Source organism: Mus musculus, chromosome 2 (genome assembly GCF_000001635.26).
Source record: "Mus musculus strain C57BL/6J chromosome 2, GRCm38.p6 C57BL/6J".
NCBI lineage: Eukaryota > Metazoa > Chordata > Mammalia > Rodentia > Muridae > Mus > Mus musculus.
The window spans coordinates 166120092-166147254 of NC_000068.7; the positions used below are offsets into that span (position 1 = coordinate 166120092).

Here is a 27163-nt window from a genome sequence, read left to right on the forward strand (position 1 = left end):
AAAGGCCCCAACATCAGGCTGTAGAACCCACTTCTGTAATGTGAAAACACACAACCTAAGGGCTCCCAGGACTAATGGCCCTTGGCCAGGAAGACATAGCCACACACAGGGAAAGGGGCCAGCTTTCATGTTTCCTGTGAAGCGGCCAGCCAACCCAAACTTAGGTCGTCCAACACAAATCTGGGGACATATAGACAAAAACAGGCTTGGTTTCTTCCTTGACCAAACCTTGCCACAACACAGGGCCAGGGTGAGGTTAGCCTGACATCTCTTGGTGTGATTCTGATGGGCAGTCTCCCCTCCTTCACAGTGGGACTTAAACTTCAGGACCCCAACCCCCTGACTGTCAAATATCCCTACAATCACTAACTGCTCATTCTTCTTGTGAATTCTACATAGGGGTGCTTAGCACACTACTTGTGTGATTTGTGTGTGTATGTGTGTGTGCACGTGTGTGTGTGTGTACGCATGCATGTGTGGGCACTTAGGCATGTGGAAGCCTGAGATGAATGGCTGGTGTTTCCTTCAATTGCTCCCCACCTTACCATTTCAGACTGGACCTTTCATTGAACTCAGAGCCCACTGACTGGCCAAAACTGATGACCACTGAGCAATGCAGAGTCTGTTGTCTCTGCTCCCCTCCCCCAATTCCCTCCTCCTGAACCAGGGTTACAGGTAGGCATAAGTGTGCCACATACGCATTTTTCACTCGGGTGTTGGGGATCTGAGGTTCCACCCCCATGCTGTATGGTAGGTACTTGACCAACTGAGCTATCTCCCTGGCTGGCTGGCTGGGTGGGCCTTTATCTGATGAAACCCTTCACTCTCTGATCCACGGAAGTAACATTATGGAACACTCTCACTGCCTATTTTTTGATGCATTGTACAATGAATTTGCAGGCAGTAGAGCCGAGGTTTACTACTGGGCTGGGCTGGAGATCCGTCGGTGGAGTACTAAGCATTGGAAAAGCCCTGTTTGTCCTCTGGGCATCTGCCTGTAATCTCAGCATTGAGAGGCGGAGGCAGGAGGATCAAATACCACCCTCAGCTATGAAGCAAGTTCGCGTGCGCGCGCGCACACACACACACACACACACACACACACACACACACACACACACACTAAAAGTCTGTGTTTGTTGATCTAGCATGTGAGATTGTCTGTCTCTGGCACCACCATGCTGAATTAGCTTGTGTTTATTTTTACAGAGTAGTTGATTGAACGCGGGCCTTTGAACATTCTAGACAAGAAATCTGCACCGAGCCCCAGTTTCATTTGCTCCTGTAAAGACCTGAGTAGGCACCAGCCATCTACGGGGACTTAGCAGATACTGCAGAATGACTTCCTTCCTTTTATACACATGTGGATATGCGTACAGGTGGGTCTACCTGTATAGGAAAGCCATCAGCTTACATTTGGGTGTCCTTAGCTGCTTCCTAACTTGTCCTTTGAGATGGGGTCTCTGATGGAACCCAGGGCTTGCCAGTGTGAGAAGACTAGGGGGCCAGTGGGCCTCTGCCTCTCCAGCACTTCCTGGCTTTTCTGTGGGCATTGGGGATGGAGCTCGGGTCTTCAGGCCTGTGCTATGAGCACTTTTAACAACTGAGCCATCTTTCCAGCCCAGGGGCTCTGAGGATTGAAAACATGAACGACTTTTGCCATCCTTGGTGCTGAAGCAACTCTTGACTGATCCCTTCTCCAGAGACTTGCTACCCAGGGTTGGGGTGGGGTGTACACCACCTCCGTGCAATCGACTCCCGAGGCTCTTTGGACAGGTATCTAAGACGATGCCGGCCTATGCTTGCTTGTTTTACATTGTGGGGAAACAGAGTCTTTGAGGGTGGGGCCTCCTTGGGAAAGTGGTGGGAGGTAGATTGTTATGGGGGACAAACACAACCCGAGTTAGTAACCTCAGAGTCTTGACGCTAATCTGCATGTGAGCACCCCAGCTCTTGCCTGGACTACTGCAGTAGACGCTTACGTCACCTTCTGTGCTGCTCTTCCCTCCACAGACGGAGAGCAATTTCTAACAAATTAAGCAATGTCGTCACAATCCTTCTGGCACTCTCCCTGAACACCTGCTTCACCCAGAGCAAAAGGCAAAGTCCACTGTACTGGCTGGTTTTGCATCAACTTGGCACAAGCTAGAGGCAGAGAGGAAGGCGCCTCAGCTGAGGAAATGCCTCCATGAGATCGAGCTGTCAGGCATTTTCTCAATGAGTGATCAGTGTGTGTGTGTGGGGGGGGGGGGAGGTCACTGTGGGTGGAGCCATCCCTGGGCTGGTGGTCCTGAGTTCTATAAGAAAGCAGGCTGAGCAAGCCATGAGGAGCAGCACCACCCCATGGCCTCTGCATCAGCTCCTGCCACCAGGTTCCTGTCCTGACTTCTTTTGGTGATGAACAACAATGTGAAAGTGTAAGCTGAATAAACCCTTTCCCCCCAGCTTGCTTTTCAGTCTTGGTGTTTTGTTGCAGTGATAGAAACGGTAACTAAGGCATCCACCTTTGGCTGATAGAACCGTAAAGGACCTGGAAAGTATTGTCCTGATAATCCCACCTTTCCCTCTTGGGCTAGCCTTCTAGCCACAGTGGAAACGTGCCAGGCACGTCCCTGTCTCAGGACCAGCTGCCATAGCTCCAACCTTCATAACATTCAGGTTTTTCCAAACAGTATCTCCTTGGAGGCTCCTGCTGGGTGGCCTGAAGATCACTGTATCCTTCACTTATCTCCATGACTCGGGAGGAAGGGTTATCTTCGCTTTGAGTTCCTTCAAAGTTTCCAAGAGCTGTTTCAGAGGACTGAGCACACAGGCTGTCAGTGGGTGTGGCCCCTGGCCTCCTGGGAATGCCCATGGCCTTCCCTCTCTGCTTTTATCTTAGGCACAGATAACCCAGCACAGGCTGTTCCAGTGAGAGCCTTTGGGCAAGGACCCAGGCCTCTCTGTGGAGACGGAGGCGCTTGTGAATAACACAGGGCAGTCACAGTTGAAGGCCACAGTCAGACCACCAGAGTCTTAGTCATGTCTTCTTAGTGTCAGAGGAACCTGGCTCCCAACCGGTATTTGGAAAAACAGGACGTTTTCCTGGGATGTCATAGAGGCTTCTAGAGCACTTGACTTTTGGACACTGTGGGCTCTTGCCTCTGTAACAAGTGCTAAGCACTGTGGCTGGGCGGCCATGTGGGAATGAAGGTGAATACATTAATACCCTTAACTGGAAATGTTTCCTTCCAATCATGAAGAGGACTACAGTGAGTTGATCAGGGTTCCAGGGGCTGCCGTGGTGGCTCAGTGGGTAAAGCGCCAGCCACGCCAGCGTGAGGATCTGAGCTCCATTCCCAGTACCACATAAAAAAGACAGAGGTGGTGACATGTGCCTGTAATCTCGGCGATTGTGTGTGTGTGTGTGTATGTGCATATGCGTGTGTGTGTGTGTGTGTGTGTGTGTGTGTGTGTGCTCGAATGTGTGAGGGTGGTGCCGGTAGTGGTTGTGGTGGTGGTGTTAGGAGTGTTCGTGATGGGGGTGGAGGTAGGAAGATCAGGAGTTCAGCCATCCTTAGTTGCACGGCAAGTTCACGAGACTTTGTTTCAAAACCAAGCCAACCAATCGACCAATGCAGAGCTAGCGATGTGGTGTAGTGATGGAGCACTGAGCCCAGCATGTTCAAAACCCAGCACCACCTCAGCCAGGAGACACTGCTGGAGTGGTGAGAAAATTGAATGAATGGCTAACTTTCTTGATGGGCCCATGGGAACTGATAGACCCCCCTCCCCCAGGACCACCCAGCCACCCACCCGACATTCCCTGTGCAGCCATGGCCTGGAACAGGGCTGGCAGCGGATAGAAAGACCAGAGCATGCACCTACCGCCTGACTGGTTCTACTTCTGCCGAAAGGTACCAATAAGCAGATGCAGGAGGGACCATTCTGCAGCAGTCAAAGACCCCAGTATGCAGATGGGACAAGAGGCCATAAGCTCAGGCCAAGAGCAAGAAGCCCTCCATCCTGAGGTCACATTGCTTGTGATGGTCACGTGGCAGCCCTCACCTAGTGTTGAGTGTCTCCAGAATGTCTACATTGAAAGGGGACCCTCCTATAGGCCACGTTACCGGAGAAACATCTGCTTAACAGTCACTTTGGGAGATGAGATGTTTCAGAATAGCTCTGTCCCTGGCAGGGAGTGAGAGGGAGGCCTGGGGGGTGGTGGTGGGGGTGGTTAAAGCAGCGGCAGCCAGAAGCAACATCTGGGCAAGAGCTGAGAGGTTCATGGTGCACTAGATGCTGTCAGCTCCAGGTTCTCAGAGGCCAGGTGAATATTGCAAGATCTCAGGTATGGTTTCCTGGTTGATGGTGTCAAGGGGAACCCTTCTCACTCTGGGGAACTCCAAAGTCAAGCTGGTGCTACAAACCCCCAAGTCAATCAGGCAGAGAGATGCCAGGAGGCCACACTAAACTCAGCTGCTGAATTCTGGGATGAAACTTCACAGGTATTCTGTCGATCTCTCCTTTGTCATCTGTTGGCTCTGCTGTGGAGGCTTCTGGGAGAAAAGCCCAATGTTCTCTCTCAGTGGCAGGGTATCAAAGGGGGAACTCTGAACGATTGGTCCCCACTCTCTGAGGGAGGGCCTGCTCAAGATTGCACACACAGCAATCTTGCCACACCAGGTAAGTATTTAAGGACATAGGGATTGTTGGTGTTGGCCCAGGTTTTGGGGAATGTCACAGAGCCAGTTACCCAGTCACTAAAAGAGACACCTGCAAAGCAAAGCCTGCATCCTATCTGTGGCTGGCTGGTTTTTTTGTCAACTGACACAAGTTGGGGTTAATTGGAAAGATGGTACATCAATTGAGAAAGTGCCCTCACCAGATTGGCCTGTAGGCAAGCCTGTGGGGCATTTTATTGATTGATGATTAATATGGGAGGGCCCAGCCCGCTGTGGGTGGTACCATTCTTAGGTGGTGGTCCTGATTCCTATAAGGCTCCAGGCTGGGCAAGCCATGGGAACAAGCCAGTAAGTGTGGTTCTCCATGACCTCTGCTCCAGTTCCTGCCCCAGCTCCCAGGGATGATGAACTACAAACTGTAAGATGAGGTAAACTTTCCCCTCTCCAAGTTGGGTTCGGTCATAGTGTTTTATTAGCACAGTGAGAGATAAGCCTAGCTAAGACACTGTGATTGGTTCTGCACCATCTGCCTGGCACAATGCACTGCCTACCCAGTTGGAGAGCTGGGGTCCACTGCTGTTCTCCCTCAGCTGCCTGCTCAGGAGCACCAGCCCCCCCCCCCCCCCGCCCCCATCCCCAGCTGGTCTCCCTGCCTCACACCCTCATCCTCAAGCCAGCCCCTCCCTACTCACAGTTAGGCTCGCCTGGGTCCCTACATCTCCCTGCCATCTACCCTTCTTCCTGAGCCTGGGCGACATCTCCAAGATCCTGAAGAGACTGTGCCTACTACAGGGCTCTGCATCTGCCGCCCTGCCCCCAGAGCACAGATCCCACCACACCACTCAGTGCTAGAGGTCCTGTCCCCACCAGGTCCCTTGTGTACCCTGTTGTGGCTGTTTTATCCTTTTCTGCCCACCAACACCTGCTTCCCTTGCTTCCTTCTCAGTGGGTCCCGCTTCTGTCTCACAGTGCACCTAGCCCACAACCGACCCTCTTGTGACTAGTAAGTATGACACCAGCAATCACATTTGACCTCAGCACCCTTATCCTCAGAGAGTGGCCAGCACCAACAAACTCCTGCACCCACTGGTTTTGGCTCACAGGAGGTCCTGGCAGAAGATCAGAGAAGGAAATTGAGGCTTGTATCTGAATTCCCCCTCCTTCCTCTCTGTGTGTGGGCAGAGGGTATGACAGTGTCGGGTGGCTCTGCATCCGGGTTCCAGTAACTAACCTGAGGGCACAGCAGCCTCCCTGTATGCTTTCTTCAAGCCCGTTCACCCCTAGCAAAGACGCTAAACCCTCTGTGACTTGGCCAAACCCAAGATCACGTGACTATGTAAGAATGCCCACATCCCACGTGACTGCTGGGGCGTGGTCCTCAGGGGCTGCTCTTCATTTACTGTTTTATCCCTTTTTTGCCCTTTGACCTTTGCTTCCTGTTGCCAAGTACGTGGCAGTTCTGAAGCACAAGGTGGCCTCGAGGACAGATGTGACACAGAAGGGATGACAGAGTAGAAAGCTAGAGACATCTTGACACTACCACTCCAATTCTGGACCACCGGCCCCAGACATTTTTATGTGTCGAAGAAGCAATGCTAGGTTTCATTTTCCCAAGCAGCCAAGCCTAATTCTGACACACTTTCTAGAATTCAGACGAACCTGCCCCTCAACACCCTTGTCGACGAATAAAACTAGAAAACCCTCGCAGGAATGCACTTGGCAGTTTGAACCCAGGATGGGCCACTCCTGAGATAACCTGCATCCACACGCCTTCATTTCGCTGGTGAGTGGCAGCTGGAATGTTCAGAATGGATGTCGGTGGATGAAGCTGCCCTGAACTGCTGCCTGGAATCTGGGTGCATCTCCCTAGCTGCCTGCCATCTGGCCCCCGTGAGAGCCGAGGGTTTCCAACCCATCCCTTGGTTACCGGTCAGCAGGGGAGTGTAGTCTCCTCATCTGCCAGATGGAACGTGGAAAATGGGGCTGCCGGGTTCTCCTTTCCCGGGTCTGCTTTGCGCAGGATGTGGACGTCAGAGCTGGGGTCCTGAAGGCCTCAGTGTCCAGTAAGTGTACCCAGTAAGGTGCACAAAGCCTAGGAGCTGTACCTTGTCCCACTGTCCCCACTACATGCCTGAACCTCAGAAATCAAGGCTCACCCTCAGCTTCAGACTCCACCATGGCTGTCTGTGGAGTGGCTCCTCCCTTGGGGGCACTGAGCAACCCCATCACCTTTCCCCCACAGCTTTGCAGTCCCTGGAGATGTTCTCCACAGGTCTTACTTGTGACCTATCTGCCCATCTTTCCAGCTTTGCCTCTGAGCCTGCACCACTGCAATAGAGCACTGGCTGGGCTCCTCTTGTGCCTGGACAGCTGTAGACTCCGCACCTGCCTCACTGTACAGTCAGCCTCTTCTCCACCTAGTGAAATGGAAGTCAGACTGTTTCCCTTCTCTGACCCATGTATGCCTGACATCCACCCTCCCCAGAAAGTCAAGTCCTCTCCCTGGTTCAGCCTCAAGCCCTCACATGATGAACATCACCATCAGCACGCCTCAGACTTCCCATTTTCTGTGCCCTGGGTCACAGTGCTGCCACTCTGTCAGCCTGCATGCCTCTGGCCCTTTGCACCAACTATTACTGCTGCTTGAATGTGCTTCCTAGAATTCCTGTTAATAAGTTCCCTGGCCTTTCTTGATCCTGTGTCCCCTTTATCAATGAGATCATTATGGATAAAGTTTCACACGACCTCCCCACCCCCACAACTCCCTTCCCTCTTTGCTTGACTTCTGATCCTTTCTCACCACCTTCCCTGTCATATGCAGTTTTTTTTTTCCTCTCCTCCTCCTCCTTCTTCTTGTTTTGATTTTCCGAGACAGGGTTTCTCTGTGTAGCTCAGGCGGTCCTAGAAGTGACTCTGTAGCCCAGGCTATCTCGGAACGCAGAGATCTTCCTGCCTCCGTCTGCAAGTGCTGGGATTACAGGTGTGGACCGCCACTGCCCAGCTTTTAGTTTGTGTGTTTTGTCTTGGTTATTGACACACAGCTGTGCTAGACGCCCAGCGCTGCAGTAAAGATTCTGTTACTTTGTTGCTCTTTGCACATCAGTCAAGATTCTGTCTAGTTTGTTACTTTGTTGCTAGTTACCCTTCTCTAAGAACAAGTGCTCAGTGAATGAGGATGACGGAGCAAGTGAGGGTCGCATGGTTCATCATCCTGCAGCAGATGTGTGGGGAAACGCTGAACACCCCCTAACTTAACAGTCCCGGCTGCTTGTGTCCTCCAGAGCCAATGTCCAGTTTCCCTTGAGGGAAACCTGCCCAGCTCACCTCAATCCCAGGCTAGAGATTTCTGGGCTGTCTAATGGCCCTGCTGGCTGCACTGGCCTTTATACAGAAGTGCTTAGCAAGCTGTCTGAAGGCAGAGCCAGCTTGGAAGAAGGTAGAGATGAGGTCACACAGAGACCGGTGACATCTGGAGGAGGCCTTGGGACAGAGGGAGGGAGACAGAGACAGCGGGGTAGGCAGGGAGGATGCACGGGCCGGGCCAATGTCTCTCGGGCTGGGCCCCGGCCTGAAGCGAGGATGGAGAGACAGAGAGACAGACCCGGGGACGGCGAGACACACGGAAGCTGGGATGGTGCCTCTTGGTCGGATGCGGACTCGGGCTTGGTCCCCGGTGAGCAGAAGGATCTAAACGCACCTGAAACTCCAAGTACGCTTGAACTTCTCATTTCAATCCCCAGTAAGTTGCTGGTTCCAGTTCATCCAGCATTGCTTGGGCTGAGTTACAAGAAGTCACTTGTAACCAGGAGAGGCGAGACCTATGCTTGTCTGATTTTGTTTTCTTTTTGAGACAGTCTCATTATCTTCCAGGTTGGCCTGGAACTTGTGATCCTCTTGCCTCTACCTCCTGAGTGCTGGGGTGACAGACATATACAACCATGCCTGGGTTCATTCATGAGCTGTCATAGCTGATGAGATACCTGTCCCCACACCACCTTAATGGCCCATCTGACAGTGCCACATAGCTGACCTTTAACACTTATGATGGAACAATCCTATCTAATAGATCTGCTCCAGGCTATGTGTGACTCTCCCTGGGCTCTCTCAGAAGCCAGCTGAGCTCTGGAGATGCCCTGAAGTTGGCCTGCATCCACTTAACTTGGTCAGTGCTGGCAGAACCCAGCATTTCCTTGGCTTCCCTGGGCACAGCGCAGCGTTGTGACAGGACTGTGGTGTCACACATAAGCCCATGCTGCTGTTCTGCTAGTGTTCCTGTGTATTTTTAGAGATGTCCTCACTCTCTGCAAGTGGACAGACAACCCAGGTGCTCAGTCACTAGTGCTCTGGGAACCCAGCACCCAACGATTCCAAATGACAACCAGGGAACTGCAGGTGCAACGAAAAGGCAAGACGACCACAACCAACAACCATGAGATAGATTGAGCCCTTCTCACTGGGTCCTGATGAGTGTGGACAGCTGTCCCCACCTGGGACTGGAAGGAAACCCAAGATTAGCTCTGTTGAGAGGCCTCCAGCCAGAGGCCCTCTGGAGCTGCCTCACAGACAAGCAGAAAATAGCAGCCGATGAATTTTTCAGGACCACCCTCGGTTTGCCAGTGGTGGCCAACTGTGAGATAATGTGCCGGGCTTTTTGGGCGCATGCATTATTGATCTGGGTCTGTCTGGTTTATAAAAAGCCAGTCAGGCCCCCAACTACCTACTTCCCGTCCCACCCTCCTCACAGAGGCTCAGTTTTGTTTGCTTAGGACACAACAAGACACTCGAGGAGGTAACGGTTGGTGGGCACCAATCTCTGTCACCCAGGGATGTGGGCAGGAGCTGTCACAGCACAGAATATGCAAGTCCTTGTCTCGAATGACTGGCTCCCTGAAATTTACATTTCAGAATACTCACTCTCGTGAGCAATGACGCACATATGCAGATTCTGCTGATGACAGTACTTGCGACAGTGAAGCATCAACATGGACACTCTCTAGATAGGCCATCATCCATCCCAGAAATGGGCTGAGCACAGCAGTGACGAAGGTCATGGTTCTAGGTTCAAATCCTGTTTCAACCTGGACATGTAGTTTAACACCTCTGTGCCTCACTTTCTCCATTGGTAAGATGGAGAGAGGGATGAATGTATCTACTTACAGTCAGCCATGGTTCATTCTCTCTCCCCTCTTTATTTCATCCATGGGTTCCTGATTTGTTTGCTTACACTGGTTTTGATAAGAGTCAGCTTCAATGTTGTGATGCGATTCGGGCTTAGCAAGGGCATTGTCCTGAAAGTCAGCATGTAGTTGATGCTGGGTCAGGTCCTGCATCCGTGCATCCAGGTATACACAGCTTGCTCTGAGCCTTCATCCTTACACATCTCGACCCTCTGCTCCTGCTCTTGTCCCTGATGTCATCAGCATAGCAGTGGGGTCCCTCGGGAACTCAAGTGAGGCCACACACTCCCTCCTGACCTGTTTCACTAAGAATGACACTGAAGGTGCATGTGGCGGCTCATGCCTGTCTCCCTAACACTCAAGTGGCTGAGGAAGGAGGATCTTGAGTTCGAGGCCAACCTCTGCTCTATAGCAAGACCTTATTTCAAAACAAAACCAAAGACGACGACAACAACAAAAATCCCAACCCAATATCCCTCTGCCCCTTCACTGGGGCCACATGGCTCGTGGTTTATCAATATTGTATCCCTTTGCCAGCACAGTATCCCCCACCCCACCCTGCCAGCAGCCCCCAGCACCTGGCAGAACAAACACCTACTATTCTCATTAAACTTTGCTGCTGGACCGTGGAGCCATGTGGGCTGTTTTGGGTGTCCTGACCACCAGAGCCAACAGCTTGGCAGTCACAGGAAGGGAGCCCAAGGGCCCAGAGGCCAGGCCCTGCTGCATACAAATCACCCGTGTTCCTAGGCCACACAATGCAGACTCCCCACAGATCCCTCCTTCCCCATGAGCAGATCAGCACCCTGCATGTCAAGCTGTCGATAAAGCTCTGAGCCCTGCCTGCTTCTGGGCCATTGTTTCTGTACTTAGAATTCCCTGAGCTTGGGGTCATCAGTACCCACTGGGTCAAGGCTGGCTTTTGGGTAGTTAAAGCATAGACTCAAGTTGCAAAGATCTGCCCTGTAAGTCACTCTGTCATTGCCACCAACTATATTCCATTGTCCTCAGAGAGCAGACAGGAAAGGGCCCACCCCTCACCTGGTCAACAGCGTCCACCTGGTCAGGAATAACAACCACAACCCCATCCTTCGCTGGTCTCCGTTTTACCTCCCTTTCCAGGCTCCAGCCATATCTACTTCTTTGATCCTGCCCCAGGGCCTTTGCACATTCTCTTCTCCCCTACCTGGGACACCCGCTTCCAGATTTTCACAGTGCACAGTAGGAGAGATGATTAGGAGGGGCACCTAACTTGCAGAAGGAAGCTGCATTACCGTGCACACTGTGCCGTATGAAGGTCCCAAGCTCCATGTGGCTGTGCAGCCTGGGATACGGCATGCCAGCTCTTGGGGGCAAGGGAAGGGAAGGCAAAGCATTCTTAAGGAATCCACGCTGCTGACCACGCTTCAGGTGATTGCATATTGGGTTAAACAAAATATTACCGCACTCATTTCATTTTACATTTTTTTTTTTTTAATTTCTGGATCTCATGTAGCCCAGGCTGGCCTCCCACTAGCTGCGTAGTCAGGTACTTTTGATCTGTTTGCCTCCACCTCCCTAGTGCTGGGCTCACACTTCCATGTCGCCTGGTGTTTATAGTGCTGGGTGGAGACAGAATGCAGGGCTTTGCAAATGCCAGGCAAGTGCTCTACCAACTAAGCCACATCTCTAGTCACTTGCATTTGTGGCTCAGATTGCACAGTTGTCCCTCGGTGCTGGGGAATCAGGCCCTGATGATGTTCAGGCTCCCGTATTAACTGCCGTGCTCTTTGCTAATAGCCTGTATCCCCCTTATTCGCTCTAGATGACCGTGACACAGGGAGCTAGGTCTTACGGTACTGCTCAGGGACTAATGATTAGTGGGAATGCCCATCCGTACTCTTTGGTTTTGATCTGTGTTTGGTTGAATCTGCAAATGGAGAACTGAGGATACAGAGGGTCGAGTGTTCCCATGGGGCAGCAAGGACGAGGGGCTCAGCTGGGGAGGAACCCATACGTTGACTTCAAGGTGAGAAGACACGGAGAGGGAGAGATGGGGCTCACTGGGAGATGCCCACAGGTGATCCAGAACAGATCTAGATTGATTCTTTTTTTTTTTTTTTTTCTCGAGACAGGGTTTCTCTGCAGTCCTGGCTGTCCTGGAACTCACTTTGTAGACCAGGCTGGCCTCAAACTCAGAAATCTGCCTGCCTCTGCCTCCCGAGTGCTGGGATTAAAGGCATTCGCCACCACGCCGGGCATTAGATTGACTCTTGAAGCCTCTTTTGGTGGCCTCCGTTTTGGCGTCTCCTACCAGTGCTTCTTGTAGCAGAAAGAGCAAAAGCCGTGGCATTGCTCAGATGGGAAGGGACAGGGGATGGCTTAGCTGTCAGCCAAGGCCATGGCCCAGTGGCTTGGGAGAGCAAATGGTTGACAAGAGCAAACTGAGCACAGTCTCTCTGCTCCTTAGGTTGTAGGCATTGGGGAATCAGTCTGCATTGGGAAGATGGAGATCCCTACCCTTGAGGGTCACCACGAACCCACATTCTCAAGGCCCCCAAGTGTGAACTCAGATGCAAACTCCACACAACTGCCTGGCACCTGGAGTTTCTATGGGGGTGTGGGGACATGGTTCTTCTAGAGCCCCAGGTGTCCCCGGCTAGCTCAGCCACTTACCCAGCTCCACATCCTGGTCATCCGTAAGCACCAAGATGATGTTGGGCCGGATGTTCCTGCGGTCCCTCTGGAAGCGTCCCTTCAGGCGGGGATGGGAGAGGAAGGCCGAGCTGCCAGCCAGCAGGGAGAGGAGAGCGGTGGACAGCAGCCATAGTGGCAGGCCAGGGGGTGCCATTGGCGTGGCTTGCTGGTCCTTTGCTTCTTCCTGGATGCAGAGGCCGAGGTGGTGTCGTGAGGATGGGATTCCTTCCCCTCTTCCCTCAGGATCTGAAGGATGAGAGGGGTAGGTGAGAGTTAGTACTGACACCACAGTTGCCCCGCTGGGCTTGCATGCTGCCTCACACAAGGAAGGCTCAGTGTGGGCAAGAAGAGCCTTCCCCGCTGTCTAAGATGGCATGAACACAGGGCCGGCTAAGCTAGAGAAATTGTCTCAGGGGCAGATTGGCAGCAGAACTGTTCACAGGAACTGCCCTGAAGCATAGTAAAGAAACCCTTAACAGACAAGAGCTCTGTGTACCCACCTACCCAGACACAGCAAAGGACAAGCCACCAGCACCCCTGCTTGCCCCTTCCCTTCCAGCTCCAGCAGCAGAAGGCTTGGGTTCCTGGGTGCTTTGGGCTGTATGTTCACAGGTTCTTGGCTCAGACCCACCCCTTGGGGGTTGTTGTCCTCACAAACATCAGGAGAACCCCAGTTTCCCCATGGCCAAGCTAATTACTTTTAACAAGGCCGTGGATGGATGGCCCTCATCCCCTGATACCACAGTTGGGCACAAGGGTTCCCATCAGATTGACCTTGCGGAGTAAACAAGATGACTACAGAGAGAGCATTCCACGCTAGCCTCTCTCTGTCATCCTTGACCGCAGGCAGACTGTATCTCCAGCAAAGGTGGGTAAGGGAGGTGGGATATGGTCCCCGAGCAGCGGCTCAGCCACCTCTCGCTGGGGGGTGGGGGGGGCGGAGAAGGGAGGACTATGTGCCATTGAGTCAGGACACATCACCATAACTATGACCTTGAAGGTGTCTGTCTGCCCTGTTGACTATGGAGGTATGGGAAGGGGATGCTAGCCACCACCTCAGAGCCCTACCCAGGGCCCCCATGGGGTTGTGTGGCCTGCTGTTGTCACCATGTCACTCGCCCCAGGGCTGTAAAATGCCCAGGGGTGTTCTTTTCCTCAGGGCAGATGGAGGATGTCCCATGAGGGGCAGAGATGAGGCCTGTGTTGGTCACAGCTAGGTCCCCTGCTCCTTGGGCAGTGCCTGATGCAAATGACTAGGTAACTAGAGGGGTGGAGATTGGAAGAAACTCTGAATTCTGCAGAGGGAGGGAGGCTAGGTTCTAGAGGGCCATGCCGTACCTAAAGTCTACACAACTCAGAGACCTAGGGCACCCACATGCTTCTCCAGAGGGGCCCCCAAGGAGGAGTCAGCCATCATGGTGGCATCATTAGAGAGGCACCAGGGACGGTCTGGGTGGGTGCTGTTCACTCTCTTGATCTCTCCACAGGGAGCAGAGCCTGCATCCACCTCTGGAAGCCATCTGAGAGCTCGGCTATTTTTCCTCCTTCGCCCTGCCCTCCCCCCAGTAGCTCCCCATCTGTAGCCACAGGTCTGCTGGGGCCACGTGGATTGCTTCCTCCTCTTGTCCCTTGCTCCAGGGTAGCAATGGGCCCTGCCCTCTGAGGGCCCCAGAGTCTGCATCCCTCTTTGTTGCTGGTGGAGCCTTTCTGTCCTCTATGTCTGTGGTCACCTCTCCCACTGCACGGTGAGTACCCAGTTCCAAACCAGGCGCTGTGACAGGTTGACAGAGTGTCCTTGAACATTTGCCTCTCCCCCCCCCACCCCACCCCGAGAGGGGTTGTTTTGTGGGGCAAAGACTGTGAGTGATTCCCAGTGCCTGCCTCAGTGTCTCCACAGAGATCTGGGAAGGGAGTCATGGCACCAGGCCACTGAGGACACACTAAGAAGGGAAACCTGGCCTGCTCACTGAGGGTGGCGTCCTTGAGGGTCGACACTGGCCGCCTTGGCCTCCTGCCATGTTAAAACCCTCATCTACCACCACAGAGAGCCAATGTGGTGGCCTCCCCTGATCCACCCTGCATGACAGCTAAAAGCACAGACTTTTGAGTTCCTGGTCTGGTCATTTAAAACCACCGTGCCTCAGTTTCCCCTGCAGACAGCTGGGCATGAGAGATCAAACACGTCGCCCAGAGGTGGGAGCAGAGCTTTCCCACTGCAGTGTGAATGCTCTCTGGAGGCAGTGATCACCCTCCTGCAGGGGTTTCCACAGCCCCTTCCATGACCCTCCCACCCCCTATGGGCTCTCCTCATCTACCCAAGACAGCCAAGAAGACAGACTCACCGTCCCCATAGGCACCCAGAGAGGACTACAGGGAGCACCTGAACCTTGCCCTCCTGACTGCCTGGTGTCTCTCCTGGCCCCAACTCTGTCCCCCAACTTCTTCAATCCAACGCCACAGTCCCCATTCCTGTCACCTTCCTATCCCTTTCCTTGCTTAACCCACTCTTTTCTGTTGTTTTGGGGACAAGCTCTCAGTGTGGCCTTGAACTTGCCATGTAGCCGGGAATGACCTCACCTCCACTATTGGGTACTGAGATTACAGGGGTGCACCACCATGGCTTATGCTATGCCAGGGATCAAACTCAGGGTAGGCACAAGCTAGGCAAGCCCACAACTGGGCGTCACCTTAATCCACGACATCTTCAGACACATTTTAAATGGCAGGTGAGGTAACAATGCCATCACAGCGCTCCGGAAGCTGAGACAGGAGACTTACAAGCTTGAAGCCTGTCGGAGTCACAGCATCTACCACCACGATAAATAAACAAACAAATACACACTCTGAATTGGGAACCTCTTTTCCCCAGTGTGAGGGTGTAGAGTGGCTCCCATGGAGCTAAAGAAAGCTGGCGGCCTCCCTGTGCACTGCAGGAGGGCCCTTTCAAACACTGTTCTCCTGAGTGAGGATACCAGCCGATGCCAGAAACCAATGCACACTGCCACCCAGTCTGGAGGGAACAGGAGGCTCGCATGAACAGAGAGATTCCCTCACCATGGTGCTGGCCCCTGAACTACTCCAAATTAGGGTCATCCCCCCAAAAGTACACTTATCAAGAGGCCAAGGGCCCCTCCAGAAGCACCAATGTAGATACACTGAATGTCCCAGAAGTAGAAGTAAGACAGTCCCGAGGGAATTCCCACAGGCTGCTCCTCAGGGCCTCCAGTGGCAGCTTTGCAGCCAGGACTCATGTAAGCAAACACTCCTGCGATCCCAGCTTGTAAGGCCCTGGGTGACTCTCCCTCTGAGCACTTCACAGCTATCAGCCCATCTAAAGCGCAGAACTGCCTAGTGATGACGTCATGCCCACTCGGATCGCTAAAATCACTTTCCCAGGACTGTAGGTTCTGGGCAGGCAAGGTTCAGACCCAGACTGGATTTGGCTGGCACGATGGAAGCCCATAAGCAGGTCTATAAGCTGGTTCTTAAGAGGCTTCCATTCTAGCCGCAGTCTTTCCTGCCCCAAAAGGCAGCAGGTGGGCAGGTACCCTCCCGGAACCTCTTTAGCTATCACAGTGATAGGGATGGGGGTGGGGCAGAGGCAGATGTCATCTGCTGGGCTCCAATCCCAGCCCTGGCTCTGCATGCTGGTCTCAAGGAGCCCTTCCTGCCCCGGATAGAGGCTGAGTTCCGCAACGCAGAGCTGTGGCATGAGAGGGGCTAATTATCTGTCAGCCCGAGCTATCCGTGGGTCGATTTTTGATGAGTCCCCCCCAAGCCCCACCCTGATGACTTCTGGCTCTGTGCCAGCTTCTCTCTGGACACAGAAGAAATCAATTAACAACGACAGGAGACATTCTGCTTTCTCCTTCTTGGTAAGAAGATTCAAAATCGTTGCACAGAATGCCTCTGGACCGGGTGCTGTCTGTCTCAGAGCATCCTATCCACCACTGTGCACACCGCCTCCCTCATCAGCTCATTTCAAAGCCTGTCTAGCCCTTTCTCTTCTCACTGGACTTGGCAAAGGCTCCCCACAGCCTTGCAAAGTATCTCTGGAGACACCTAAAGTCCCAAGAGTGTGAAGACACCGCTACACTTCTGCATCTATGTGCCACTCTACGTGGGGGCAGGTCTTGGTGTGGCTGGAGATTCCTGGCCCACGGAGTTAGCTATGGGGAATCCTCAGGGTCTCATTCAGGATACCTGGAATGGCTGTTTTCCTCTGGGGGTCTCCAAGTCCCACAAGAAGGGTAGAGAGTACAGGAAGGACCATGCAGCTGACGGGGTCGGAGCCGAGGAAGGACTAGTCTGGGGTACACAGAGATACCATGAGCTGCGAGCAGAGTCCTGCCACAGACTGGGACCACCTGGATATGAAGTAAGGTATTTGGTGGCAGGAGTGTCCCCCCCACCCCCCCAGGATGGGTGACACAACCCCTAGTGGGTTCCACTTCTCTCACCAAGCAGCCAGAATTCCACTAAAGAAAAACCAAGGCCTGTTCTTACTGAAAAGCCTCCAAGGGTCTACCCCACCCAGGGTAAAACCACAGAGTCCCCAAAGGGCACAAAGACAAGACCCTTCACAATCTCACCCTAGACTCAACCCTTCTTTGCATTCTCTCTCTGTATATGCCTGGAATGTCTCCACCCCAGGACCTTTGCACTGGCCACTCATTGGGATATCTTCCCAGCCCCTTCCACCCAGACTTTGCTCACATCTCAGCTTTGCACAATGAGATTGAAGCACTGGCCACCTCAGCCACTTGTTAGTCTACCTGCCAATCTCCCTGCCAGAATGTCACCTCCCGGAAGGCACAGATCTCTGTCAGTGAGTTTTCTCCCTTCCTGTGTCCCCAACACCAGTGGGTGCTCAGGTTTGTTCCTGATGTAGCATAGAATATTCTCCCATCTGTCTCCTAGTAACAGCCCTCCACTGTGCCCAGAGGCCACTTGTGGCTCAGTGTGGCTGCAGCAGCAAGGTCCACGGACACAGTTAGAGCCAATGAACATCTCTCATCTTTGGCTCCAGTGACTGGCCCAGAGGTGGGCATGTGACCCAGGTCTGACCAATGAGAGACTAGGAGCCTGGGAGACTTCAGAAGCCCTGTCCTGGGTGCTGTGCCCCCCTGTGTGTGCATGTATGTATGTGCGAGTGTTGTTACTCATGGATTGAATGGAGCCCAGAGAGGATTTGGGTAATAATGGGTGGGACTAAGGTTTATCCCGTAGTCAATCAAAGACTAGTCGGGACTGTCCTTCAGGAGGGAGCATAACCCCCAACGCATTCCTCAACGTCCATCCTGTGTTACCTGTGTAGCCACACATACAGCAGCACTGAGAGGCACAGGTGAGGAAGCTGAGGCAGGACGGGTTCAAAATCTGCCATGAATAATGAGGCTTGCAACCACATCCACTCCCTGTCCCCCGAGAGGTTCCTCAGGAAAGGTCACATCAGAGCGTCAGTGCTATCTGCCTCTGGGTGAGCTTGTCAAGGGGACACAGGAGGGACTGGTAGGGAGAGAAGGGAGGGGTGCTCTGGAGGCCCCTGGAGGCGGGTCTCTGGGAAGTAAGCTCACAGCTCACGGCTCTACAGTTTGACAGAGAGCCACAGCTCTGTCCGTAGGTGCCTTCTGCTCATGAGAGGTAAGCAAGGGTGCACCCAGATGTCCTGACCCCAGGCCCTTTTCTTGCAACCCCCATTCAGAAGCCCAGAACAATAGCCAGGACTGAGGTTTAGTGAGTAGGAACAATACAGAGAAACTGCTGGCAGGGACAGTCAGGGAAGACTGCCTGGAGGAGGGTGGGAAGTATCAAGTTTGAGGTGCTCAACAGATAGATACAAAGGCCAGAGAAGCCCTGGAGCTCAGGGAGAGCTTGAAGAAATGGTAGAGGGTGTGGCCTTAGGCTGAGGGAAAGAATGCAGAATGGGAGGGGAACATGTGGCCAGGCAGACGGCTAGCCCTGACATCTCCTGCCTCCTAGGTGCAGGCTCCCTTGAGGGCTCTTTGGCTTGACAGGGAGCTTCTGGGGTCTATGGGACAGTTCCCCATGTCCCCATGTCCCCTTCTAAGGTCCAGGACCTGGGCACTCTGGTGCCTTTTTCTGTGATTCCAGCTAGAAACAAGAGAACCAAGCTAGCCCTGAAACAGGACAGGGACGAGAGGACCCGTCTGAGGGGCTTGGGGGTGGAGGGGTAGAGGCTCGATATCAACACAGGGCTCAGCCTCTGGGTAGGTAACTCAGGCATGAAGAAAACAGTGAACAGTGGTCCCAGAGCTCCAGCAAGATGGTAGCCAGCTGCAAAACCATGGAGACTCTAGAACGTTCTGGAAGGCCTGTGAGCCAGGCGCAGTTCTCAGTACCGTGACCAAACAGAGGGAGGCCAAGTACCTGCCCTTGTGGTACTGACTCTCTAATGAGTCAACACACCAGAAGCCAGTGGCATCACCAGGAGGGGACAACAGACAGGATGGGAGGTGGCGTCAAGACCCGGGCTCCCGGCTGGAGCTCAGAGAGAGGCTAGAAACAACACATGTAGAATCTTGGGAAGCCGAGTGTCCAGACCGTCAATGTGCCAAAGAAGCAGATGGCTGATGGGCTGTGGGACCCCAGCAGTCACACACCTGTACATCTGCTGTGCCCAGTGAAAACTACACCCAAATCCCTGCTCCCATGGAGCAGGCAGAGGCGGGGTGTTGGTGAGCCAGGCAGTCCACAGTGGTGGGTGTGTGGGGCGAGGCAGCAGGGAACATGGAGTAGAGTGGGGTGCACTGTGATCTGGAACCAGCTCTGCTGCCCACTGGATATGATGGTGTATCATTTCTTAGGGCTTCGATATCCCCATCTGTAAAGTGGGAGAAGTAGCTACATCCACTGCATAGAGCTGAGAGGGTGGGATGGCTAACAACCTCCGCAAGTACAGCCAAGGCCCGGCAATGTTGTCAAGTCCCATCTGCTGGCTCTGGGCTACTCGGCATCAGCACCTTGCTTCCATTTGAGCATCCCTGTCTCCCTGCCTTTGGTCCAGAATGTTTAGGTGTAGCTGCAGAGGTCTAAAGTTAGACCATGAGACCAAGACCTGAGCCAAGCAGTCCTTCAATCCCCGTGCATCAGTGACTCACTAATCAGGACGTAGGTACACCGGCCTGACTGGTCAGGAAGAGGAGCCCATTCTACGAAAACAAAGGGTCTTGTCACTATCTTGCCACCTGCAGAGTGGAAAAGGAAGCAAACACTGGAAGAGGCCAGTTCTGGGAAGTGGGTGAGCCAATGACATTAGGAGCCTTGTTCCAGTTAAGCCTGAAAAAAGAAGGCTGGCTTTTCGGTTCCATTTTTTCAGGCTCAATAGATTCTGTCTCCTTCAGCTTTGAGTTGTTCTCTCTCTCTCTCTCTCTCTCTCTCTCTCTCTCTCTCTCTCTCCCTCTCCCTCTCCCTCTCCCTCTCCCTCTCTCTCTCTCTCTCTCTCTCTCCCTCTCTCCCTCTCTCTCTCCTCCTCCTCCTCCTCTCTCCCTCCCCCGTCCTCCTCTCTTTTGTTTTTTCGAGACAGGGTTTCTCTATGTAACAGCCCTGGCTGTCCTGGAACTTCCTCTGTAGACCAGGATGGTCTCAAACTCACAGAGATCTGCTTGCCTCTGCCTGCAGAGGTGTCCATCACTGTTGCCTACCTTGTTCTCTTGCTCTCTCGCTCTCTTTATTTCTATGAGTACACTGGAGCTGTCTTCAGACACACCAGAAGAGGGCTTCAGATCCCATTACAGATGGTTGTGAGCCACCGTGTGATTGCTGGGAATTGAACTCGGGACCTCTGGAAAAGCAGTCATTGCTCTTCACCACTGAGCCATCTCTCCAGCCCAGCCCACCCCACCTCACCCCTTGTTCTCTCTTTTTTAAGGTCAGTTTCTCCACCGAGCCTTCTGGGCCGTGAGTCAAGCTCACTTATTTTCGTCAGACTCAGGAAGAACGGTTGCTCTCTGCTGTTTGTAGCCATGGCTGGCAAGGCTCCAGAGCTGTGACTTGGGTTATCTGCTGACTGCTGAGCAAGCTTGCGTGCGGCCTGTTTCTGGTGGACTCGGGGTGGGGCCAAGAGAGGGTTCCAAAGCTGGGTGCCCAGCAACAAGGGAGCTGCCGGTTCCCTTCAATGGCTTTACACTCTTACCCTTCATTCTCTGGATATGTGTGATGTAGCCGAGTTAGTCTGAGGGCAGAGGACATGAGCCTCACCTCTCCATGGAGAGTCTAGAGGACACAGTATAGATGAACACACCAGGCTCCGCGGCACTTCTCAAACACACACAGTGTGATGGCTCATAGGCCGTCACCTCAGTGTCCCTGTCCTGCTGGGCAGTGAGAGCCACCTGTCTATTGGGATATAAGCTGACCCCATGCCCATTCCAGAGCTTCCTCAGAGCCCAAGGAAGTCTGGGTAACCTATCTCTAGACCTGGTAACCTATCTCTAATTTCTTGTATGACTCAGTAGAGTGAAAGCCATGATAAACAGGATCCGGAGGGCAAGAAGGGTTGGGATCAGGTGTGAGTTAAGGGTAAAGTCTCGCATATCCCAGGCTCGCCTTGAACTCACCAAAGGTGACCTTGAACTTCCGACCATCCCTTTCCCACCTCCTGAGTGATAGAATTATAGCCACACCCCACCACATTGTGCTTATGCAGTGCTGGGGATGGACCCCAGGGCTCTGTGCATGCTGGGCAGGGCTCGGCCAATAGGCTGCACCCCTAGAGCTTGTTTCTGTTTTTTAGAGGAGGAAGGGTCTCACTGTCTGGTCCTGTCTGGTCTGGAATTTCCTCTGTACACTCAGCGGTGACCTGCCTGCCTCTGCCATAGGTATGGTAGGATGCCAGGCTGTCTTGCCAGCCTTTCCTGACAACAAACCTTCCTAGTCAGGTCTGGGAAAGACAGAAATAGCTTTCATATCTGAAGTTCGAGAAAACATTAATTTCTTTCCATGGTTTTTGTTGCCAGCTCCCCTCCTCGTTTGTAAGAGTCTAGATGCTCAGAAAATCTCACACAGGGTGGGATGTGACCTGGGGAGGAAGGCTTGCCATGCAAGAACTTTCAGGACTGTCTGGTCATTTTTGGAAAAAGATACCTGTTTGCAGCAGCCTTTGTCTATAGTCCGGGACATGGGCACAGACGAAGGACCTAGGGGATGGAAAGATGGCTCAGTGGTTTAGAGCACACACTACTCTCCCAGAAGCCTTGAGTTCAGTTCCCAGCACCTGTATTGGGCAGCTCATGAGGGACCCAATGCCTCTGCAGGCGCTGCCTTCACATATACAACCCCCATATCCACACAAGTAATTAAAAATCAAATGTTAAAAAGGACAAAGAACTAGATCTGGGAGACAGGCCACAGGGAATCCAGTCCATTCTAAGCCCACAGACAGTGAAGCCCCTCTGCAGCTTGGCTGGAGGGCTGTGAGGAAATCTTCCAGGCCACCAGGTCTTTCCTGAGCACCTACTGTGTGTGTGCTAGCCACTGTGTGTGGGTGCTTCAGGGACTATGAGGAAGGGCTGGCTCCAGACACTGGTGCTCTGGCGAGAACAACAGAGAATGAGCTACTGAAGAGTTTCAGACTCTTCTGAGAGCTCTGAAGGAATCTGTCAGGGGGGCAATGCCAGAGAGTCAATCAGAGGAGGCCTCTGGGAGGAAGTGACATTGAGCTGAGACTCAAAAGGTCAGTGAGAAGCTGGTTAGAACTGAAACTCCCTCCCTCCCTCCCTCCCTCCCTCCCTCCCTCCCTCCCTCCCTCCCTCCCTCCCTCCCTCCTTCTTTCCCGTTGCTGGGGACTAACCCTCAGGCCTTGGGTATCCTAGGCAGGCAATGCTCGTGAAACGCCTTCTAAGCAGAGGAAAGGAAAGGCGCATGAAAGGGCCGGCGGGATGTCTCAGTGGCAAAGGCACTCACTACAGAAGGCAGTCAACCTGGACTCTGACACTGGAACACACACGAAGGTAGGGGAACCAACTCCACAAAGTTGTCACCTGACTTCTGCATGCACGCCGTGGCACCCAAGTTCCCCCACCCCACACCACATGGGAATGTTAATAAAGGCAAAGGCCCCGTAATCGGAGTAAGCCCACAGAGCCTGGATGGCGGAAGCACGCGGGAGCTGCTTGGCTGGCACGGCCGAGAGTGGACACAGCTGTACCGTAGCCCATGCCTGTGGGCAGCCACGCCTGCTGCCCTTCCTGGGTGTTTCGGGGAACTAGAATCAGATGCAGACATTCCCACCTCTGTTCTTTGTTCTTTCCTCTCAGCTGAGGACAGAGGCTTCCTTGGCAGGAGTTACAGTTATTTCTGTAAAAGGCCTGGAGCCAAAAGCAATAAAGCCCAACTTGAACAGAGTCGTTATTCACGCCTAATTGCGGGCTGGTGTGCAGTGGGGACTGACCGTCCCAGCCTCTCTCGCCCTATCACTCAGCCCCACACTTCCCGTGCCCATGGGTGCCCTACACACAGCACTGGGGGGGGGGTGTTTCTGGCTGTGGATGTTGTTGTTCTTCAGGAAGACCATCCAGGAACACTAGGGCGTTTTGACTGCTGGGATTAATAGCCCAGTCATTTCTTCTTCTGCCTGATGACTGGCTGAGTGCGCCATCCCTCCATCCCGAGACGATATTAACAACCCAGTGCTCTGGTCCCAGAGACTGGGACACACAGGTGGGACCGATGCCTGATGTCCCTTTGACCAATTACCCAGCTATATATGGGCTGGATAGAGAACATGTGGGCCCCACCTCCTGCCCTGTGTGCCTCATGGGTTAGTAAATATCTGAAGGGAGGCCGCGGATCCTACGAGCCAGGGCAGTGCTACTGCAGGGCGCCAGGCATCAGCCTGAGCGTCCTTAAGTAGGCACATCCTGGGGCTGCAAGAAAGGAAACCGAGAAACCCAGGTCCAGACAAGGCTGGGGTGGGGGTGTGTCCGGGACCTGGGGTGCCGGGAGGACCTACACAGGTCATCTTCATTTTCCAGACAAGAACACTGAGGAACAGCTGGATGAGGGGAGTTGACTCTGCCCAGTACCTCACTACAGGGTCTGTCGCTGCCGGCCTTTAAAAAAACTATCCTGGCCGGGCGGTGGTGGCGCAAGCCTTTAGTCCCAGCACTTGGGAGGCAGAGGCAGGCGGATTTCTGAGTTCCAGGCCAGCCTGGTCTACAAAGTGAGTTCCTGGACAGCCAGGGCTACACAAAGAAACCCGGTCTTGAAAAACAACAAACAAACAAACAAACAAACCAAACCAAAAAAACTCCATCCTTTGAGATGATAGCCGCTCCATCTTGGTAAGAAGGGTGACGCATGCAGACTTTTCATTTCTCCTGCCTGAGAAGCACCCGCCTCCCCTTCCTTCTTTGGAAAACAGTAACTCAATTTACTTCATAGAGGATATTCTCTCCTACCAAGGGTGACCATGTGACCAGAGCTAGCCAATGAGACTCTTCCTGAGCTCAGGCCTCCCAGATAGTGCTCAGAGCAAGGGCCCCAGCAGGGGTGAATGGTCTCTCAGTGGCCCTCATGCCACACTCCAAAAGGCCGCTAGCAACTCCTGCTCAGAGACCCCCCAGACTTCCAGACTGTGTCCTGTGCTCTCCCAAGCCCAGCTCTCCTACAGATCCCTGAGCCTTTCAGTGCCCCCAGACGAATCCAGTTCCTGGGGCAAGCATTGGGACGGGTGGGTGACTTGTTACTTCCTCAGACTCTGCTGGGCAGCCCCACCTGTGTGCAGCCTCCACCCCAGGAAACGGTGCAGTTCTTCAACCTCTCCTATCCTAGAGAAAACGGCCAGTGTGACGCAGGACCTGTGTAAGGCTTAGACTCGGCATTTCTCATTTCTGCCCCTCCTGAAGCTACACTCCGGCTGCCATGTGGCTGCTCAGGCCACACAGAAATGTGGGAGTCAGCCCGGCTGAGGAAACAATGCCTGTGACCAGCACTGGGGTCACTCAAAGCAACCCACTGGCAGCCCACGCATTGTCAGAACACAAGAGAGCTACTGCCACCTCCACCACACACCTCAGAGCCTAGCAATGGACGTGGGAAGATGACGGATCTTAATGAATGACCCCACTGAAGCTTTCCACATCGTGCCTCAGTTTACCCCTTACTAGACAGACACGACCAACTTCCTGTTTTTAAAGATTTTGGGGATGACTAAATGCCAAGCAACAAATACAGGGCAGATTTTATTATTAGTATTAGTAGTAGTAGTAGTAGCAGCAGCAGCAGCACTAGTATTGAAATAGGGTCTTATGTAGCTCAGGCTAAGTCTCAAGCTTGCTATGTAGCCAAGGATGGCCTTGAACCCATGACCCCACTGCCCCCACACCCAGAGTGCTGGGATTACAGGTGTGTGCTACCTGACAGGTGTAAGATTTCAGTATCACTACAGGCATGTGTGTAGTGTGTTGTCCCTGAAAGCGTGTCATCGCAGGGTGCTGACATCTGTGTGGGCCTTGTGATTGGAGAAATGGGCCTGATACAAGGCCACTGCTCCCCCTGGGCCTGATACAGGGCCACTGCTCCCCACCCCCACTCTGGCTTTGTTTTCTGCAGAGGCCGCCTCTACCGTGGGAAAACTAACCAGGCAGGGCAAGAACAGAGGTGGCCGGACTCAGGCGCAGCCCTTGGCTAAGTCAAGAGGCACTCAGGTGGCCTGTCAGGGCACACACTGTCTCTAACTGAAACTCTAACTTTTGAAATATGCATGTAATTCTAGCACTTGGGAGGCTGACGGAAAGGCAGGAGGATTGAGAGTTCCAGGTCAGCCTGCGCTACATAGCAAGACCCTGTTGGGGGGGACACCCCACCCCAACATTCTATTAATTGATTTTCCCCCCAAAAGGTTCAAAATAACACATGGGTGAAGAACATAAAAGCCAAACACAGGCCCTGGGTAGTCAATTTGGAGGCCTTACAATTTCTTTTGTTTTCTAGACAGGGCTCTGTACTCCCAGGTCTGCAGACATGAGCCCCTAATACACGGAGCAGGATTCTACTCCAGCCCTAAATCATCCTGGGTCCCCCGGAACCCAGGCAGTGCTCAGAGCCCATCCTGTGATGCGCTTAGATGTTGGGAGGCCAGGGAGGAGATGAGGCACATCACCTGTCTCAAAGGTGAACTTTTCACTTCCCACATGGCCCAAGCGCCCCGTGTTCCTGAGGCCTGCTGTCCCTGCCGGGACATCAGGGTGATGACCCCTCCTCTGCCAGCTACTGTGGGAATGTGTGAATCTAACCAGTTCCACTTTAAGCTTGTTCTCTGCCAGCGACAAACAGGTTTGGACTTCCAGGGTCTGAGCAGTCAGTCACCTTCCAGCAAGGACAGACTCCGTTCCTTTCAGCAGCCAATCTGCAGGCCTCTTTCCGGGGTACCTGCAGGGCTGGGCCAAGCTCTGAGAAGACCAAGGCCCCACCACACTAGGCTGACATTTTAATGAGGAGAGAGGAAATAAGAGAATTCCAATAACAAACAAGAGAATTCCAAAGGAAACATTGTCATCCTAGAGTGACATTAGAGCGGAGACTGAGGGAGCCAGAGGTGACATTAGACAGTTCAAAGAGCAAGTATCTAGACTTAGTGTTGGAGATCACTTTACGGCATCCAAGAAGAGCGAAGTGTCCAGTGTATGGGGAGTGGGGGAGGGCAGGCAACCAGCCTCAAGAGTCTGAGAGGTAAATGGGGTGGGGTGGGGGTACAGACAGGGCAGGATATTGCAGTGAGCCTGCATTTTATTACAGGAACAGGCCCTGACATAAGCTATTTCAGGCTGTGTGCCACCTCAAGGAGCCCCTTTGGGACTTGGCAGAGGCAGTATACCTGAGCCTTCTCTCCTGCTTTTATGGTTCCCAAGAGTGCAGAACACTGGCATTCTCTAGGCAGCTGTGAAGCACCTCAAGGCTTGGACTGTGACTCCAGAGGCGCTCGATTTACCATCAGGCTGTGGCCAGGGCACTGGGAGATTCTAAGACTTCCTTTTTCCAACCATCTGCCTATCCTCACAGTGACAGGTGCCACCCTGGGTTGTCAGGACAGGTTCTAGGCCCCGAGCTTGGCTTCCTTCCTGGGCTAGTGTGGATGGGGCCTGGAAGAGAAGGTAGGATGGGTGGGGAGCCGACACGGTATGGCCGAGCAGTAAACCCCAATGATACCTTCCTTTCTGGCCCACTGGTCCGTGTTCAACTGCCTCAGTGCCCTTCCCTAGAGCCAGTGCCCCAAAGACACAGTCAACCCTGCCCCAAAAGCTAAGAAAGGATTCTCAGATACGAGCAGAAACAGCTACAACAGTGACCATAGGAAGCCAGCTTTTCTGTAGCCGGGACCTCGTGCCCAGGCATTACCTGGGTCCCCACAGCTACTTAGGGAACAGGCTGCAATGGCTGTCCAGGTTTCCACTGGAGGCAAAAGTGACTCAGAGGTGCAGAGTGGCTCGCCCACCTGCACACAGCTCTTGAGAGGCAGAGCAGAGCAAGGCGTTCAGATTAGAGCTGTTGCCTTTGTGACACCGTGACCTCCAGGATGTCTCTTTTACCCCTGCTCCATCTAAGCCTGGTGAGATGACAATGATCCCAAGATCAACCAGAGACACTTGGCCCCGACTGTGGCAAAGGCTGGCCGCACTCAGTGTC

General features: G+C 53.3%; 1 protein-coding gene and 1 long non-coding RNA gene across 9 annotated transcripts in view; one reads left to right on the forward strand and one right to left on the reverse strand.

The window, feature by feature from the left end:
• Window positions 1-27163, reverse strand: part of Sulf2 (sulfatase 2) — an 81785-nt gene that overhangs the window by 46193 nt on the left and 8429 nt on the right. For 6 of the 8 annotated variants that reach the window (NM_028072.5, NM_001252579.1, NM_001252578.1 and 3 more), the window contains exon 2: window positions 12497-12763. In NM_028072.5, the coding sequence (NP_082348.2) occupies window positions 12497-12671 (175 nt within the window). In that variant the 5' untranslated portion in view covers window positions 12672-12763. Of the gene's footprint in view, window positions 1-12496; window positions 12764-21622; window positions 21676-22328; window positions 22469-27163 lie in introns of those variants that run through there. The other 2 variants (XM_030252101.1, NM_001355619.1) reach the window with 2 other exon arrangements.
• Window positions 116-2441, forward strand: Gm52534. The gene is made up of 4 exons (XR_003953964.1): window positions 116-675; window positions 1210-1379; window positions 1621-1776; window positions 2014-2441. It is a non-coding gene; the product is annotated as a predicted gene, 52534 (long non-coding RNA).